Below are 19,628 nucleotides of genomic sequence, written 5' to 3'. Positions count from 1 at the left end.
ATAAAACCACAGAATGTGCATTAAATTAGTTTGATACATGAATCTTTAACCTATTTAAATCCTAATAAACTTCACCAGTGTACTTTGGGGATAAATTAACCAGAAATAAAAAGGAATGTCTTTAAAAAATAAATAAAAATATAAAGATCAGAGCTCATTATTGTATAGAACAAAATAATAATAATAATAATAATAAATTAAAAAGGGGGTAGAGTGGGTAGATATGATAGAGGTGGGGTATGCGACGTTCATAAGCTGCCAGATTGGGGCCCCAAACAATCACACACATTCTTAGAGGGAGCTATTTTCCCACACCTCCACAAGCCAAGTTGTAAAGTATACAGTTTAATTCCTGGGCCTCTGTCCTATAAACGGGCTGAGGATCCGGGTTTATTTTCTCAGCAGCGTTTGTCTTTGCTCATCAGAGAGACTCAAACATTGGAAGACAACAGCAGGTCAGGAGGTGTCAAAGAGAAATGGAGGAAAACGCTGATTGTGAGAAAAGAATGTAAAGAGAAACACAGGGACAGGTGGGAGGATGGAAAAAAGAAAAGGAAGCCTAAAGTCAGAGAAAATATCAAAGAAAGAAATGAGAGGTAAAGAGACAAATCAGAACAAAGAGGAAAAGAATGGATGGAAACTCCTGGGGAAAAAATATTATGCTGCATTAATCACTACTAGCAAAAAAAATTGTATGACACAACAGGAAGTATTATTTTATAACGTAAGGAGAGTTATGCTTGAAGAAGACAGGGCAGAGTATAGGAAGGGGGATGAGGCTTGAATATAGGCTGTGGAAAAAGAGAGAGTGGGGGTGTGAGGTTGATGGGGAGAGACTGCTGCCACCACTGCTGAGACTTATCAAAACAGCTCCAACAGTCTTGCTCAACCACCTTGCCTCCCAGAGGACTAAACACTTCTGCCAGTGTTTGTATTTATGTAAACAGTGACAAGTGGGCTGTCAGGGGCCGGTGCAGCCTTGCAGACTCCACTGTTCCGTAGATCCTCCACGGCCATGCTGAAGGACCGTCACCTCTGTGGATCCACAAATAAGTCAAGAACACACATGCTGATAGCAGAGAATCAAATCCAAACATAGATGCACAATGACATGTGAAATACTACTATCTGTGAACATATACTTTAATACTTCCTGGGATGAAATGATGGTTGTGCTGTTCTCAAAGAACACTGCACACTGAGCAAATTGCCACAGATTAACATCATCAACGTGCTCTGGTAACTGGTCAGGTTGCCATTGTTGCTGCTATCCCTCTTTAAAAGCCAGTTTTGCACGCAATTCTCATCAGGTTGCATGAACTACTACACTGCATTCCCTGGTTTTAATATTTTGACTGTGGGAAAAATGTAAATACAGGTTATTACTTTCCCTGAATAAAAAGACAGGTTTATACTCAATCAAGTTAGCTTAAACGAATAACGGAGCCAAATCTTAAAACCTATCTGAAGTATCTGTTCTGGGTAAGAAAAAAAATTATGATAGAAACATGAGAACTGATATTTCCAGCTTTGAAAACAAAACATTTCTGACAAATTGCACGTTTTAGTGGTGACTCAACTACTCATAACAATAAAAGTATGCTCACACTTAGCATCATAAATCAGCACAAGAATTATGTACAACAAAGGCTTGAATATCAGGTGTGACTCAGAACAACTTAGATGAGAAAAGACACTTTATCATTGGCAGGGTCAGGTCTGTATACAGCAGCACAACATGAAAGGAGCAACGTACTCTGTGTGTGTGTGTGAATGAAGATAAGAAAAACAAAGAGCATAAAGGAATTAATGAGCTAAAGAAACTGGGAACTATGTAGGTGCAAGAGTAAATTAATTTCTGTTTCATGATATATTCCATTGGCACATTGCTTTTTTTTTTTTTTTAACTCCCCCTCTTTCCCAAATTTGATCATGACTAGATGTTTATCCTGGTTTTTAAAAAGAAGAAGAAAAAAAAGAAAAGGAATATAAAAACAAGCAATTCCTAAAAACACTGACTTGACCAAATGAAATGAGTAGTTACAAAGGAAAAACAAACCTCAGTGGGGGAGCCAAAATCTGCAGAAGGGCTGCAGGTGCTGGTGTCAGGTAGGGCGGTGCCAGCACTGCTGCGCACTGGGGAGGATGGAGCAGCACCAGCAGGGGGGTCTGGGATACTGGAGGTCTGACGCAAAATCCCGTGTCTCTGGAGACGTGCCCACGTAGAACTCCAGCTGAGGAGGAGCTCATACAGAAGTTGAACCTAAAGAGTGAACAAGGCAGAGAAAATACAACTAATGATCTGAGCTCATTACTCTTATCTAACTTGGCAGCTTTGTGGTTGTGAGACGCTGAACCTAGAGGTGAGGTATAAAGAAAAGTAAGCAATATTAGCAGGAAATGGAATACCCACACTCATTTCTTACTCTCTGTGATATAAAACAGTTTAAGACCAATGTTCTTGTTTTATTCAGCGGGTCATTATTTGAAAAGCTCAGCATGCGAATACACGTGCTGCACTGTACAAATCTGTTATCCATAACAACAAAACTTCCAAAGAAACACCCACAGAGGAAAGTTAAGTTGTGTCATCAATTTCCCTGAAAAACTCTCCACAATTAGGAAAAACTGAAGGCTTGCCGTCAAGTGCTCTCAACTATTTATCATGCATTCACATTAAATAAGTTCTTGGCTTTAAACAACAACAAAACCAAAAGCAAGAGTGGAAAACATGAGGGGAGAGCAGGGGAATGTGATGTGATGCTTTCAGTTGTTCAGTTGTATTTTTAGGAGGGGCAGTGAAGGAAAGAAAGGGAGAAAAGCAACACGCTTTCACAATGAGCTAATTTCTGGATTTCAAATGCCTCGTTTCTGCAGCCAGCTACCCAGTCACTCAACTCCCCACCGCGGAGGGTCCCTCAAACTTTAAGACACACAGAAACAAGTCTGCATATAAACTAGATTTCCTTACCCTAAACCAAATTCTTCTCTCTTAAGACCCTTTTGCACACATGCCCTTTGTGAGTGGACATGAAGCCCTTTTCATAAATGAGAATAAATCAAATAAAAACAGCAGAACTGGTTCATTTTAAAAATGTCCAGAAAGAGCTGCTAATGTCGAACCAGCCACTGTCCAGGACCAACAGCTGTCTAGCATACCCATCCAAACTGCACTGCCGGCAAGGAGGTACAGCACCATGTTTTCTTTTCTGAGATGTTTTTTTTTGTCTGGAACGTCAACCAAGCACGACAAGGCCTACTGCACTCAGCTGCAGATGTGGAGCATGAGAATGAGGAATGTTGAGTAGATGAGAAGCGGGATGGGGTGTGTACTGTGGTCCTGAGACAGGATGAGGGATTACCTTAGTTTTAGCTTCTCAGATCAAATATATCCCTAACACAGTGAGATTCTGAGCTCATCTCATATTCCGTCTGCCAGCCTGCTCTTCATTGCTGTTATTATTTGTTTATTGCTTTGTCCCCCAACCACTCTTCTGCCATTCCCTCCACCCATTTGCCTGGGTTGAACGTTTTTGATCTGTCAACTCCACCACGTCGACTGATTCATCTGACATGAAATACCTGCTTGGAGCAACAAGCTCATAAAAAGGACAAGTGGGACTAATGTTATTGTTAATTGTTATGACATGTTTCTGTCAGCCGACTGGTTAGAGGACACAATTTGCCACAAATCCACATTTACTGTACATATATAAACACATGCACACACACACTCAAGCTTACATGAGGTCAAACTACAGATGTCACAAGTCATCTGTTGGGGAAGTGAGGACGACATTTGGAGGACTGTGTCCCCCACAGAGCTGTCATATGTGGACGCCTGCTAAGCTGAAGTTGTACGGCTTTCAGTCAAAGAAGCTCACAGATGAAGCTGAGATTGGACACATTCAATATTGTAAAATAAAAAACATGCAAATTTAATTAAACACCATCCATTTAAAGGTAGCTCACAGATTAAAAACGGTTATATCATTTTAATTTTGATGTGCATTGTAGGAGCACACAGCGTTTAAAGTAGTTGCTACCATATATGAGGTGAAAGCTTTTTTTTTTCCAATGTCCAATGTTTCCTTCTTAGTGAATTTTTGAGCATGCAAACATGTCTACATGTGCTGGTTACCTTAAAAATATGGCACAATGTTTATTTGAGGGCTTGATCGCTTCATTCCGCTTTTAGCTTAGCTTGAACTATAAAGTATTTCATCACATGTGATGGAAAATCTGATAAATGTCACAAAAATGTAGTTTTAAGGGAAGGAGGAAGCAAACTTACTAGATTCATTCATGTGCTTGAAATGTACAAACGTCTTAAAATCAAGGTGGCATGTAGATGTATCTCCTGTGTTCTTGACTCTTGCTGTGCAGCAGGAAGTACATTCCTCACAAAACTAGTGGTACATAGAAATCAATAATGTGAGGTCTCACTGTTTTGGAGAGGGTGGGATTTCTCCCTTTTCTTTTACATGCAGTCAAAGCTTTAGACAGAGAAGGTGAACAGAAGGTGAAAAGACCAACAAAAGGGAATCACTGATGGGTTATCATAATTATAGACAGGCATAAAAGCAGACATAATGTGGATTGCACCCTTTTGAAAGGGAGACCATAGAGGGACACTTTTCCACTTTCTCGTATTAATAAGTTCACTTCTTTTTTGTACTAATTTCCTTCAGTATGGCTATGGCTCATCAGTGTGGTTGAAATTTGACAATGTGACCACTTAAATTAGGTGTTTACATAGGAGCCTCGCTCATGACAGCTAATTCAATTGCCCCCCCTCCAAAAAAAGAAACATGATTATAGTGTTGTAATAATGGAGTGAAAAATACCTAGGGACCTAACAGGGAGATTATCATGTTTCCAGCCTGTCTGTATTCATTATGCTGTCACTAAAACATAATGAGACATTATAAAACAACAATGATGAGATGAGTCCAGTTCCCCACTCTTCTTATCTAAGACCTCTAAATATTTAACCAAAACAAACAAGGCAACACTCTTACGTTTACATTTCCACTTTCATGAAAATTATACAAAGTAAGAAGATGAGACAGTTTATTTAGTCAGTCAGTGTGCATTAGGAAATTATACAGAGGCAGGATCCTCCTGCCAGTGGTTTGTGCATTCGTATTGCAGAAATGTTTACAAATACATGATTTGTATAAATACACCTGCAATTCTAATGACTACTACTTTGCAAATTTCAAGACTCTCTGGCTGACCTGGGGATTGGAGCACTTGACGTGGACAGGCTGTAGATCAACATGGAGGCACACTACGAAGGAGTGCCTTCCTTCGGAGGTGTCCTGCAGCTTAGACGTGATGGCCAGGGTGGAGGTACATCCCATGGGCTCCAGCAGGCTCTGGCTCTGCTGCTGTCCCAACAATGTGTAAATGCTGAAATGGCTCAGGCTTATTGTCCATGGAAAGGCATCACCTGGTGGACACATAGGAGGAGAAAGGATACATCAACATGTGAGAAAGCTGTGAAATAAAGTAAAGAACCACTGACCATATTTATATACACTCACTGGCCACTTTATCAGGTAAATTGTTCAATTACTTAGCAACATTGGTTATGTACACATCGACAGATTAGAATGGCTGATCAGTGATCAGCTGATATAACAGACAACATTTACCTCCCACTGATCTATAAAGTCAAACAAAAGAGTTTCACTGAAGTTAAAACGCCTGTGAGTTCTAAACCGTCTCGTTTTACTCTATGAAGTCTAGAAGTGGCTGCAGCGCAAAGCCGGGGAGAAAAAGCAAAAAGGCATCGGCAGCACGTGAGGCAAAGCCGTGTAGCAGGAGAAGAGACCTGATCTGAGCTGGCTGTGACTTCTAAATAGTTGTTTTAGCCTCGTAGTAAATAGTGTAAATTGCCATGACAGTATATTGCCTTTGTTCCATGTGTACGGGCTGCTTAGCGTAGGATGGAAGTGTGCATGTAGTTGAAGAACTACATGAGGAGCGATGCGGAGAAAAAGCAAAAAGATTTCTGGCTCATAAACTGGACGTTCCTCTGCCAGCAAACTGCAGAAACAACACCCTTTGAGCTGTTTGTGTTTCAATGCACCTCTTGATGAAGTGGATGTTTACTCCTTCAAGGTCCTGTATGCTCTGAAGTACAGCATTGATCCGTCTCTGCATACTACTCTTTATAGAACACTTCCACAACGGAAATAACCACCTGTGGCTGGAATATGATTATGTCTCTTCTGTTCTTTACACATTAAATATTACAACTTGTTTCAATAAAATTTATGTAGTTTTGGGAAAAGTCAGGGAACAGCAAGGCCTTATGATTTTATTTGATAAAGTTATTGAATATGCACATTTCTTTGGTTATATCTTGACCATTCCAGATTTAACCTGGAGGTAACGTCAACAGTGAGCATTTCTGTGAGGCGCAGATAATAATAATGGATTAGATTTATATAGCGCTTTTCAAGGCACCCAAAGTGCTCCATCATTCATTCACTCCTCCTCATACCTGGTGGTGGTAAGCTGCTTGTGTAGCCACAGCTGCTCTGGTGCCCTGATGGAAACGTGGCAGCCAATCCGCGCGTACGGCCGCTCCAACCACCACCGAACATTCATCTACATTCATTCACCAGAGATGTCAACACTGGAGGCAAGGACAGTGAAGTGTCTTGCCCAAGGACACAACAACAGATGACTGGGGAATCTAACCACCAACCTTCTGGTCATTGGACGACCCGCTCTACCACCTGAGCCACAGATGAAAGAACAGCAGCTGTTCCCTCATCAGTGGTTCTCTAACAGCCCAGACTAATAGGATAATAGGAACTCATCGGAGGAGCAGTTCACGCAGCTGGATCATTACCTACGGGAGCTGGTACAGGCTGACGGGAGAAAATGCCGAGCATCTGTTGCCTCCATTACAACCTGCAGCTCCTAAACTGGAAGGATTAAGAACTTTCAGAACTTTCATTTTTAATAAAAGTTTCTTGAAAAAAACACAAAAAAAACAAGACTTTGACCATTATTGTTATTGTCATTTTTTATGTAAACTGAGAGAACAAAAGCAGTTTTGGCTCCAAATACTGGCAGCCTGTATCGGCCAAGGCTGATGTGAAAAAAATCGGTATTGGCATTGTCCCTAAAAATATCCATATCGATCGATCCCTGTTTTGATGTTAGGCTGAGTGTTTCAGAAATTGCTGATCTACTGGGATTTTCACACACAACCATCTCTAGGGTTTACAGAGAATGGTCTGAAGAAGAGAAAATATCCAGTAAGCAGTAGTTGTCTGGACCAGAATGTCTGGTTGATGTCAGAGGTCAGAGGAGAATGGGCAGACTGGTTGGAGAAGATAGAAAGGAAAGAGGAAGTGCAATAGTCACTGGTTCCCACCAAGGTCTGCAGAACAGCATCTCAGAACACACAACACGTCCAGCCTTGAAGCAGATGGACTACAGCAGCAGAAGACCACACCGAGTGCCTCCTGTCAGCTAAGAACAGGAAATTGGGAACCAGGATCTCAATACTTCTTTTGTGCATGGTGGAACGGGAGATTCCTATCATGGATCTGCAGCAACTGTGAGATGCTATCATGTATGGAGCAAAATCTCACCTTGTTGAAATGATGCCACCAAGAATGAAGCAAAACACATGTAGAGCACTTTGTCAAACCTAGACAAGCCTTGAAGTGCTGAAAATTAACACTATTTTTGCTGATGTTTTTCTTCTCTGACTTTTAAATAAGTCTGTCCAATGCAGATGTCACTGAAAGTCTAAAGGAGAAAAAAAAGTAGCCCCAGTAGAAAAAAACACTGTTGGACCTTCTAAGTGTTGCTTGTGTCAACTCTACCAGGTGTGCTCGCCACACCACATGTTCAAGATCTATCTCTCAAAGTCACTCTGCTTAAGTTTGTTTGTCTTTTGTCACGGTAAATGAGTAGTGGTGGGTCAAAGGTTTGCTCCGTGTTGAAAAGAGCATAATGATGACGGATTCACATTATATAGCCTACTGCTATTATTAAACCATTCATTTTAATTATCAATTAAAGAAAAACCTAAGCCTTTCCCACCAATTGGAATTATGTTTCCAAGATTGCTATTATTAACCGATGGTATGTACCTATCACCATCATTGTTTCTCATTTAAACCTCCAAATCAATCTTTTTGACATCAGGTCATTTGGGGGTCACAGTGTGTATGGGAGACAGTGTGTATGGGAGTGTGTTCATCTCAGAGTATTTCAGTCACACTAATCTAAGTGTAAATGTAATTAGGATGAAAACCTACCTTCCTCTAGGATGGGCTTTGAGACAGCAAAGGGGAGCTCCTGCAGTGGTTCCATATACTTATGTCCAGCACTGAGGACACTAATCTGGGGCAGGCAGACTACCAAAGTTCCCGGCATGGAGGCCTGGTTGTGGTACCAGCTACGGACAGTGCCAGGTATGTCACCACAGATGATAGTGCTCGGAGAGGGGATGCTGTCATTTGGCAGGAACACACAGCAGGACTGGAGCTCCAACTGGAAAAGGGAGAGAAAATAAAGGGACACATGAAGTTGTGTTACACAAATAAAGTGTCAATTGACTGCTGGCCATGCAGCGGTCTCAGCCTTTCTGAGTAATTTTCAGTGAGCTGTCCACATGCTGGAGGGTCACTGCTCTGGGCGCTCATTATAGGACTTGCTCTGCTATTAAAAGGAACTAAGAATAAGTGTGTGTAAGACACTGGTTGTTACTGGAAAATACTCAAACGACTTCATAAAACTTTCCTGGATAAACTTTCCTGGATGGTCCACCTCATGTGCAGTCACACACGCTGGTTTGATTGACACTGATAATAAACTCAAAGTAAGTGTAAAGGCCTTCATCACACGAGGGCTGTGGTGTAAGAGTTTAATGTCCAATTTGCTCTAATGAGGGTAAATTATCATAATCTAACTTGTGTTTTGTTTATAATGCACACGCACATGAACACACAGAACCTCTATTACAAATTTACATGTGGACTTCCACAGCCTTCAGCTATTTTTTTTTCATAAACACTGCACAGGTTTGTATATGGAGGCCAGGTTTTCTGGCTTTAATGAAAGCGAGAGATGAGTTAGAGATGAAGAAACCGAGAGGAGAAGTTTTAGAAATACAAAGAAATATCCATCTCACATTGCTTCTTGTTTTGGTTAATTTTCCAAGTAAGGTCAAAGTGGGGTCACTAAGAAGCTTTTACTTAGCTGTTAAAGTAGCTGGTGTCACTGGCTGATACGCCAACAATGAACGTGCCAGCATGAAGGGAGGACACAGTAAGGAAAAACCAAGTAGTATGGCAGTCAATGATGTAATTAAATATTTACATTTAAAAAGTCTTAACCAGAACACATTTTTGGCATTTATGCTTCGTAAATGCTGTAATAATAAAAGCAAAACTGTCACTGACTAATTTCAAACCAGCTGACAGTTTGAATGACTAATTATTTCAGGACTAATCTAATGCAGAATCCTATTTAAAATTAATTCAAATATTTGCATGGAGATGTATACCTGAGTATGAGAGCTTAGATCAATTACTGCCAGACATACAGATATGTAAAGAATACAAACATAACAAGTAGAAAGTAAAGTGATACCTAAACATTTTCTGTTTAAAAAGGATCATTTTAAAGCAGAGCCATGGTACCATAAAGCCGAAGTTAATGACGTATTACAGTCACATTTGAGTGTCCTGCTGTGTATGATGGTTGACTAAAGCTGTCACCATTTATCCCCTCTGGGAGTCAAACTTACACAGTCCAAAATAAAATAAAAACATTTAAATAATTTCAAACCGATGAAAGATTAAAAATTAAAGTAAAACTAAACTGTCACAAGGATGAGATTTTTTTTTTTTTTAATCAGGCACTGATACTATTTTTTTTTTTGTTTGTTTTTTTCTTTTTTTTTTTACAGCAAACTGTTTTTATTGACATTTAATACATTTATTTACTAACAAAGGAGCATCTCAATTCACATTAGAGCTATTTTTATCCCCCCCCCCAAGTTTTATAACCAATAAACAGCAGGTTTTGCTAAAGGATTCACTCTGCTCTTGATAATTTAATCTCCATAATCATGGTTTAAAGTTCAATATCCACACATTATATATGATGTGCTGGTCATCTAGAAATCATAGAACTTTATTTACATTTATAGCATTATAAATATATATATTTAGCTACTCCTTGCAAAGATCTCACCAAAGGTAAAGAGCACCAGGCTGTGCTTAAGTCAGCATCCTAAGAATTCTTAACCACAGTAACATGAAACTAAACTGTTTCTGCTCATCGTTTAGTCCACTTTTGGCTAAAGCTAATAAGATACAACATACAGAAACAACAATGCTGTAATAAAAAAATGGAAACAGTGCATATCCATAGTCCATATGAGGGCAGAAATTAGAACATTTGGTCTTCAGTAAGGATGTTAGGGGCCAACTAGATAAGAAATATTCTGGAGACTGGGGACTAAATGCTGGATTTATTTATGAATTTCTTACAGCACAGGATGATGCTGCAGGGCTGCCAGAGAAAAAGTGCAGCTCCAATTGGATGAATAGCTGCAGTGACAGAAAGATCTCTTGCCCGGCTCTGGATTAAATTGTGCTTATGTCTACTTATTGTAATCCATACTTACTCCTGGAGGGAACGGTTACTGGCTGAAACTGTATCTAAGAAACAATATGGTCAACAAGTAGAGTTAGATCAAAATGTAAGGACAAATGGAAAGTGTTCAGACAGTGAGTCACTGCCAAAGCTGTACAATGGTCTAAATATGTTATTTTAATAACAGAAAATGTTTAGAAATATGTTTCATCTACATCTGGAGCAAAACATAAGGTGTTATAGACAATCAGGGAATAAATATGCTAGATTTGTTTAAGCAAGTGCAACAGTTCATGCAAGAAAATCTTGTAATACCATGCAGTCATGACAGATTAAAAACAAAAAAAGAAAAAAGACCACCCTTGGCATCCATGACCCTGTTTGAAACTTGAAGTAAAAAGCGACTGGCCAGAATCCACCACACTCTATGTGCCACCACCAACAGCAAGTCATCATAGTTAACCTCGTCCCCTCTGTAGTCTAATGTTTGAGATGTGACACATCAGAGAGACACATTTACAGTACCAAAATGAAGACCGGAGAGGCAACAAAGGGCAGAAAAGGGGGGTATTGGCCCTGCAGAGCAGTGCTGACAGATCCAAGAGAAAAACACTGTGAGGTCAGAATGTCCCCAATGCCTCACTTTCTTGACCTTTGCCAAAACCACTGACAGCTTCTCCTCTTGCTATCCAACTTTATATCCCACTATCCTTCCATCACCCTAACCTTCCTTGCCTCTGTCCTTTGGTCCCGCTCTCTGATTCAGGGTGGACAACGTGGAAAATCTGTAGAGATGTTGGGACCAGAGAGCACAAAGAGGACAAAAGAGAGGGAAGGAGCTGAATAAATAAGATGAGGTGAGGAGAGAAACAGGACCACTTCTTCAGTTCAAGAATATGGCACAAAGTACAGAAAAAAGAAAAGAAAAGAACAAATCTTTATGTTTACAGGTTAAATTAAAAGTCAGGATTAAAGGTCAAAGCTGGAAGTGAAAGATTTGTGTTTGAGGTTCAAATAAGTTCAAATAACATTGTCAAAGTTTGTGATTTGTGTTCCACATAATTATAATTAATAGCTCTGTAACAGGCCATTAAACACTGAGCTGGAAGCAGTCAGTATGTGTGACAATGTCTGCCCATCAAGGCTTTTCTGCTTCTTGTGTGTGTTTAGAGAAAGCTCTGTGATAGGGCAGGAAAATGACAGAGCTAGGCCAGGCTTTCCTAAAACTCGGTTCACTCTGTCACAAGCTTGGAAGGCAGAGGGCCACATTTTGCAGTGTGTTACTGTGTTCACAAGCCACTCACATGGCTCAGCAAACTAAACTTTATTTTTAGCCGCAATAGGAAAGTGGAAATGAATTTTCTGTTAGTGTAGACATGTGGGAATGCAGCATTTCCAAATGTAGCAAATGGAAAAATCTGAAATGAAATTAAAAATAGAAAATGGGCTTTAAAAAAGGGAAAAAAATATGTGAAAGCTGGAGGTATAATTGCAGTATGGAATAACTATTACACAACTTCACCCTCAGATGTGTTCAGGGTAATGTGTAATAAGACAGCAGCAAAAAAAATGAGCCTTGGAAATGACTCAGGCACAACTAATATGATTCAGGATAAGCTGTGCAGCACTTCTCTAACAGTGTGGAATCCATGTTTTATGGATCTTCTGTATTAAACATCAATTTCTCATAAAAAAAAATTAGTTGTTTTTTGGAACGAACCATGTTAGGAAGAGGATTTTGCAGATTTGGGTTCAAGCCCTCTGTTGGAAGGAGTCCAGAATGGCAGGTGTGTTTAAATAGTATCTATGAAATAATACAGGCTTCAGGGGGGAAAAGAGAAGTCAAAGAGACATAATTGTTAATTTCTTTTGTCCTATGACATCATGTCCTGTCAAAGTGAAACAAAACCTTTAAGATAACAATTTGATTCAACTGTCATCAGTGTGGGACGTGTGCTTCAGTTTCCTACCACGTCTAATGACAGATTCATTCAGGAAAAACACTGATGAACAATGTGACTGTGTGTCTGAGCGTGTACTCAGGGGCAGGGTGTATCACTTACAGCACGCTTTATTAATATACTTCACAAAAGTTGGAACACCTTTCAATTTTGACCAGGAAATCTCTTTTAAAAAAAAAAAGGTCTGAAGCCAATCAACTCCTCATGGGGCTGCACTTGCTGCACTTTAACTGTGAAAACATGCTCAAATGACATCCTACCATACACACACATACATCATGTGTGCTTGCATATTCACAAAATGAACACACACACACACACACACACACACACACACACACACACACACACACACACACACACACACACACACACACACACACACACACACAAAGACAATATTTAAAAGAAAAAAAAATCCAGATCATATTCACTTGACAAAACAACCATTAGTCATTATAAAAGAGGAAAAAGAGCCCATTAGGTTTCAGAATGAAAAGCAAGCAAATACCATGTTGGCTTCAAGATCGCACATTTGAATTATCGTCCTGCAAACAAATGCTACGCTCAGAGGAAACCTTGTTCCTTTTGATATTCTTGCTTAGACTTGGCATGATGCTTTCTACTTTTGGAGAGTCTTGGCATGTGCAATAGCTGTGAAGCTAATAACACAACCCTGCTGCAGTTACAAGGTTACATCATGCGGCACTACTGTTGTGTGCGGAGTTAATTCCAAACAACAAGATGGACGCTGCATCTGTTCACTAAAAGAAGTCTATTAGACTGACTTCCTGTCTGCCCCGATCTGTCAAAAATAGACTCGCTGCGTATGTTTAGCGGAGCGCTGCGACAAAGTGAATCTGTGCCACGCCGCGTTCGGCGAGGCCACAGATTGGTGGTTACAGTAGATAATTCCTGCAAGCAACCATTAGCCTCTGGATGAAGACCTGGACTGTCTATTAATTATTCTTTATTTATTATTAAATTTTTTATTTTATTCGTTTGTAATTACTGATATTTTGCTTAGTGAAATTTCAAGACTAACTGGTCCCAAAAGGGCAACTAATTTGTAGCTCGTCCACATTACATTTCAACTACCAGTCATCAGAACAAGAAACAACGGTCTTGTCAGCACCAGCAGTCCAAAGAGACAAAAAGACTGTAAGACCAGAAAAGGTTAAAAAACCAAAAATACCATAAAAAATATATAAAAATAATAAAAAGGAAGAAAAAAACAGCATGATTCTAGTATGAAGAACCTGTTTGTTTATTTTTTTATTGTACTTTTTAATTAGGGGGATGATTTGCTTTTTATCAGATAAATATCTAACAGTACGCATTCGCAGCAAATAGGGGCCAGAGATAAGCTAGAGAAGAATTTATATTAAGTAGCATCATACCTGAGGGTTAGCGCACTTAAACTGTATGAAACTCAGTTTTATACAAACACAGGATGGAGAAAAGTGCCAGAGGCCTCTAACTGAGTGAGATTATTCTGCTTGAAATTCATTTTCCCTTTTTTTTTTCTTTCTATTTGTTTCTGTTAATTTCTTCCCTGGAAATCTGGAATCAGAGCATGATGTCTTTTGTTGTTTCTGTTTTTTTGTTGCTCAGTTTTATTCCTGATCACTTCTCAGCACCATCAGATAGTGTTCAGGAAACAACCACACTTGTCAACCCTGTTTTAAATCTTTCAGGCTCAATACCCTCAAAAAGCATCCTATACATCCTCTCTTCTGAGCAGCAGTTGGAGTCTATGATCTGTCTTGTGTAGTATTTCTCCCTAAAGTATTTGGGAAGATGGTTTATCTGGTTCCAGCAGAGCAGGTTCTAATAGAGAGGAAGCTGAGGGCCAAACACACTTAGGCTTTAAAAGGCTGAAGCCATGTGGAAATGGCCTATATAACCACAGGAGGCTTTCAGGATCGGCTGGGCCTCGCCAGTAAATGACAGAGCAGAGTTAGATTGAGGACAGCCTGTAATACTCTGTAGAGCACTTCAGTATGCAAGCAGAGTTTCTTATCCTTAGAAATTGATTCTTAGTAGTACGATTAAATGCTGCAAACATCAACTGACAGTAAAAAAAACATAGCAAGTTAGGGAATGCTTTGAGAAATTTACACGATCCAAGTGAATGAATGGAATTTTTTCTAAAATCAAAATGGATAACTCTCACTCTTTACTATATACTGTATGAAAGAGGTAAAACTCAGTTTAAATCTGTCTTTGGAAGTATTTTCAGCTGCACAGATGTCTTACTACACAGTACTGACAGCACTAAATACAATTAATGTCTTTGGCATCTAACTTGACCCAGGCAGTGAAGTACACGTGTGACATTTGTCCTGTGGCGCTGTGGACATATCCGCTGTTAGGCTTATTGTTTTTGTTTCACAGTGGGGAAGAGAAACTTGGATGCCCCAGCTCTCCACAGACCTTAGTAGAGCATGAACTCTGCAGGTCAAGATCAGGCCTCTGTAGAGACCCCACAACTGGGAAAGCACACACAAGCTTGCGCATCAACTAACACATTCAAGCACACGTAACATGTGTGGACTCATTTTTCTCTCATTTTCCCTACACACAATAAGCAAGCTATGACACACAGGAAATCACCCAGAGATAGAGGATAGGAAATTAGAAACACCCTCTCAGCATCCCCAGTGAAAACATTTGCAACTCTGGAGCTGAAAAACCTCAGTGGAGGGATCGCCAGCAAACGGAAAACACATCCCTTTGTTTTAAAAACCTGATACCTCTCCAAATGTAATCTTCCTGTGCCTGCACCAGACAGGACACTGTGTTTCCTAAGTGGCCGGCTGGATGAACAGAAGGTCCACAAAGCAAACCCCTCACTCCACCCACCCACTGTTAACCTTGTGCTCCCTCTCTTTTTCATATCTTCCTGGATTTTCTGCTTTGTCCAAAAACACATTTGAAAGAGTGGGTAATAGAGTAAACAGTGTCTCCCTGTAAGTCGACGTGATTAATGGTCGTACCTGATGATGACACTGTGCAGATGTGTCTTGTGGTGCACACAAGTACACAAGTATTTGGCAATAATCCTAGAAAGCAGCTCTTTACCCTGATGTCCATTAGTCCGTGATGCATCCTGACAACAGATAGGCTTGGTCTCACCCACATGCCACCACAAGCAACAAGCTCGTGGCCTGGCACAGCAGCATAGCCAGGCAGCCAGCCATCCCTGTGGCCCTGCATTCCTCTCTTCTAACACTGCTTACAGAAGCTGACAAGCTCTGGAGGTCTCCCTGGCCGAGGTGGAAATCTGCAAAAATAAACGCTTTAGGTGACATGAAGGCTTTGTTTGTTTCTGCTGGCCCGGCTGTTTGTGTTAGCGCGGTGGGTTAATTGCAACTTTGATCGCTGCGTTTATTGATCCAACAGTGGCCTTAGGAGCTCGGCTGGCCAGGCCTGCCTTGCCTACTCCCACCGTCTATCCTAAACAATCACCCCTACACCGCCCCACCTTGGTGAGCTGATACAGACAGGGTCTAATGGGGTGACCACACCAAATTAAAGCTGAAAATGCACCCGGAGAGAGTGGTCACAACTGGAAGTACTCTGCTGTGATAGCTGAGCAGGGACAAGGATTTATAGGCCGGGATCTCTTAGTTGAAAGAGACAGCCTATTAACTGGGACTGAGGTAAAGTGACTGGAATTGACAGGGCTTAAAATCTGGCTGTAGGTTATGTGGGACTCATGGTATAGCTGAGAGCTAAGACTAATGCTTTGACACATAAAGCCAGCTGGACTAATGTTTGGCCAGATGTAAAAAATAGGCTTGGCTTGGTTTATGTACAGTAGTGGTATGGCCAGACAATTTTGCCTCAGGCTTACTGAAGAGAGTAAAGGTGGCTGTGATTATGTTATGTAGTATGTAATACAGGCCAAATTGGATCAGATGGTGATGGACTGCAGATGCATAACGGTTTTATGGGCTAACTCTGGCAAATTTTCACCACTACTGATTTATGTAGTGTGACCAAATGAAGTAGGCTAAACTGGGCTGTTCTAAACCCCAACTGATCTGCTTTAACCTATTTTTGGCATCACTTCCTTTTCCTTCCAAAGACAAAGGGTGAACACTTCAACAAATTAACTCCAAACAAGCGTTCCCAGATACACTGAGAAAATACGGATATAAACCTTCCATCATTTTCTGAGACAATCTTAAAGCATCAACTCAGTTTGTGGCAATTATTTATTCAACAAATGCTAAGGTGGGTAAGATTTTATTAATTTTTTTTTTTATCACATCAAGACCAGTTCCAGGTCTTCAGGCCTCTGAGATTTAAGAGGTTAAAGACACAAAAGAAGCTCGGTAAGCACTTTTCCAGTGCAGACCGTTGAGAGGTCACATATGTATGTGCTTCTATAATGGCTGTGAGGTCATCGGTGTATTGACACAGCGGCAAATGATGGAATGGGATTGTGGCCACACATGCACATTAACACACCCATCAACATGTGTATATGTGCAGACATAAATCCACAAACTCGGTGTTCTCACATGACAAACAATTCAAGACACATCTACTGTTATATCATGGGGTTTTCATTTAGATCAGGGAATACCACCGATGTAGAGCATCTAAGCAGAAAAGAAAGCCCTAATTTCTCTCATTCTTTCTTTTATATTTCATAAGTAAGTTTCCTTGTGTTTATTTTGATGCCTCGTTCTTTATTTTTATCCACCCAAACTGCTTGTTTCCCTATCCATGCCAAGATATTAGTGGAGACTGAGCACTTTTAACATTTAGAACCGACCTCTTTGCACTCTTTGTGTGCACTTCGCTAACAAATTTCTAATAAATAAGCAGGAAATACAAGATATAGTTAGAAACTAATAAAGAAATACAACTACATTTGCTATTATTTGTCTTTCTCACCTCCTGATTTGACTGTAGTAAGTTGTGCAGAGTTAAATAATTTTTACATTACTGTCACGATACCCTTGAAAAGCTTCTAGCAAACTAAAATAACTTGCCAAATAAGATATGCATCCTATTTGTGAGTCTATTTGTCAATATGACTGCATGCAGATCAGACTAATGACTTAATGAAAGAGAAATGTAAATATTTCTCAGGCAAATATGGTAAGAAATCTGTAATTCATGGAACAATGACAGGGATGCTCATTCAGACATTTTTTAAGTTTAGATGCAACGAGATGAATGGAGAGGAAAAATTTAATAAATGCAGGAAGGACAGGACCCAATGCCAAAGCACCACGTTGTCGACACAGGTTTGTGTTTAGCCTCAAACACAACAAGCTGTGATGTGTTCTGACTGTAGAAGTCCTTAGTGATTTCACTGGCTGTCTGTTTTTGGACCCGTCATGGTTAAGTACTAACCCTTGCGTTCAAGAAGACCTGTTGTGTTGGAAATACTCTATTCCAATCATTTTATCACCACAATGTGGTTCTCAACTGTGTTCAGTCTGAAGGAATGCAACTGAGACTGTTTTTATTTTTTTGTTTTTAATTCCTGTTGGTGAACCTCTTTTTTTCCGATGGATATTTCAGTGAGTAGACCTCACCTCTACATTTTTTCATAATATGCAGGGGTTCAAGTAAAAACTTATCCTGAGTGTGAACTTTTTCTTTTTTTTTTTCTTTTAGAGTGGGGATCTGACCCCGGGTGGTCTAGGTGAAAACAATGCAGAAATAAATAAATGAGCCTTATATGCATTTTCATGAAAAGAATAAAGGTTTCTCAAATCAAAGCTCATGAATTTCTTAAGTCTTGCATGTTTTTAGCAGGACCTGGTCTAATTTACTCTGATGTTCAATAGTTAGGTTGTAGCTTAATTTAACCTTTGCAGCTATTCATCAACATCTTTGCTCTATCGTACAAACCTGAGGTCTAGCGTCGATTTAAACTGCAGCTGAATCTCTCAACCAAACCAAAGTTTTCCAAGACCCTGCTCAACTTCTGATCATGTGTTTAATTCATGTGTTTAAATGAGAGAAAAGTTTTCTTTATCTCATACAATTAGTAGATGAACTCAACATGAGAATAGTCCACATTAGTGCACATTAACTTAATTATTTTTTCTTTTTGTTTCCCGGCACAACAACTCTGCAAGCTGGAGATTCGGTATGGTGCCGGAATACTTTAAGCCTTGTAATATGTACATGTAAGCAAAGAAACCTGAGTTAGCTGAAGTTGCAGCAACCAAAATTATCTTTGTTAGAATCTAGATGAAAGCAAATGTCACATGTTGTAAGATAACAGCCATTTCACAGAAGATTATCATCACAATCCTACAAAAAATATTTTCTTAAATGGTTAAAAATTTGAGTTATATTTGCAAATGATTGGGAAACTGTGGGCTCTGATAGGCAGTGGAGATGAGGTGTTGAATAGAGGGATGATAGGATGAGGGGAGAGGGCAGAGGATGAAGTAATGTGCCTGCACAAGGCTCTCCAGCAGCGGGTCAGATCCTTTTCATGGAAACCATCTGGCCAACTTGATCTGAGCCACACCAAACGTGCTTTGTGCACGATCCTCCTCTCTGTCTTTCTCACTTTCTGCCTACCTTCAAACTCATTTCTGCCCATTTTTTCATAACGTTCCCTTCTCCCTAAACCCTCTCTTCTTTCCATCACTTTACCTTTTCAACCCCACTGCTTTTTCTCCTCTTTTTCTTTCTCCCTCAAAAAAATCCCACTCATTAATGCGTGGCAGCTGCAGGGAGCAGTGTTACTTCATTTTTCCATGGCAACGGTCTCTCTGTTTCAGCAGATCCCATTTCAGTTTTGGTAGCAACGTGCTCCTTTGCCAGCACTGAACACATTCATGTGTTAAATAGAAGGAATTATTTCAAAATTCCTGAAATAGAATCACTATTCTGGTCACTTGCAATTATGATCAGGGCACAGAAGGAACACGGGTGTCCTTGGGGAGAAAAGGGTGGAGATGGAGATGACTAAATGAAAATGGGTAAAGGTGAGCTGTGGTAGATGGAAAATTAGTTGGGAAGAGCTGCGTGGCACAGACT

At 40.1% G+C, this 19,628-nt stretch overlaps 1 protein-coding gene across 1 annotated transcript in view; it reads right to left on the bottom strand.

Annotated features, from left to right (window-relative positions):
* The window catches only part of LOC121642112 (vacuolar protein sorting-associated protein 13B-like), a 334,030-nt gene that overhangs the window by 147,137 nt on the left and 167,265 nt on the right, over positions 1-19,628 (bottom strand). Inside the window, 3 exon segments of the mRNA XM_041988605.1 lie at positions 2,060-2,263; positions 5,241-5,455; positions 8,295-8,529. Of these exon segments, the coding sequence (XP_041844539.1) occupies positions 2,060-2,263; positions 5,241-5,455; positions 8,295-8,529 (654 nt within the window).

Source organism: Melanotaenia boesemani, chromosome 6, assembly GCF_017639745.1.
Source record: "Melanotaenia boesemani isolate fMelBoe1 chromosome 6, fMelBoe1.pri, whole genome shotgun sequence".
NCBI classification, from domain to species: domain Eukaryota; kingdom Metazoa; phylum Chordata; class Actinopteri; order Atheriniformes; family Melanotaeniidae; genus Melanotaenia; species Melanotaenia boesemani.
The sequence above is the reverse complement of the archived record's forward strand: the minus strand, read 5'-3'. Positions and strand labels throughout refer to the sequence as shown.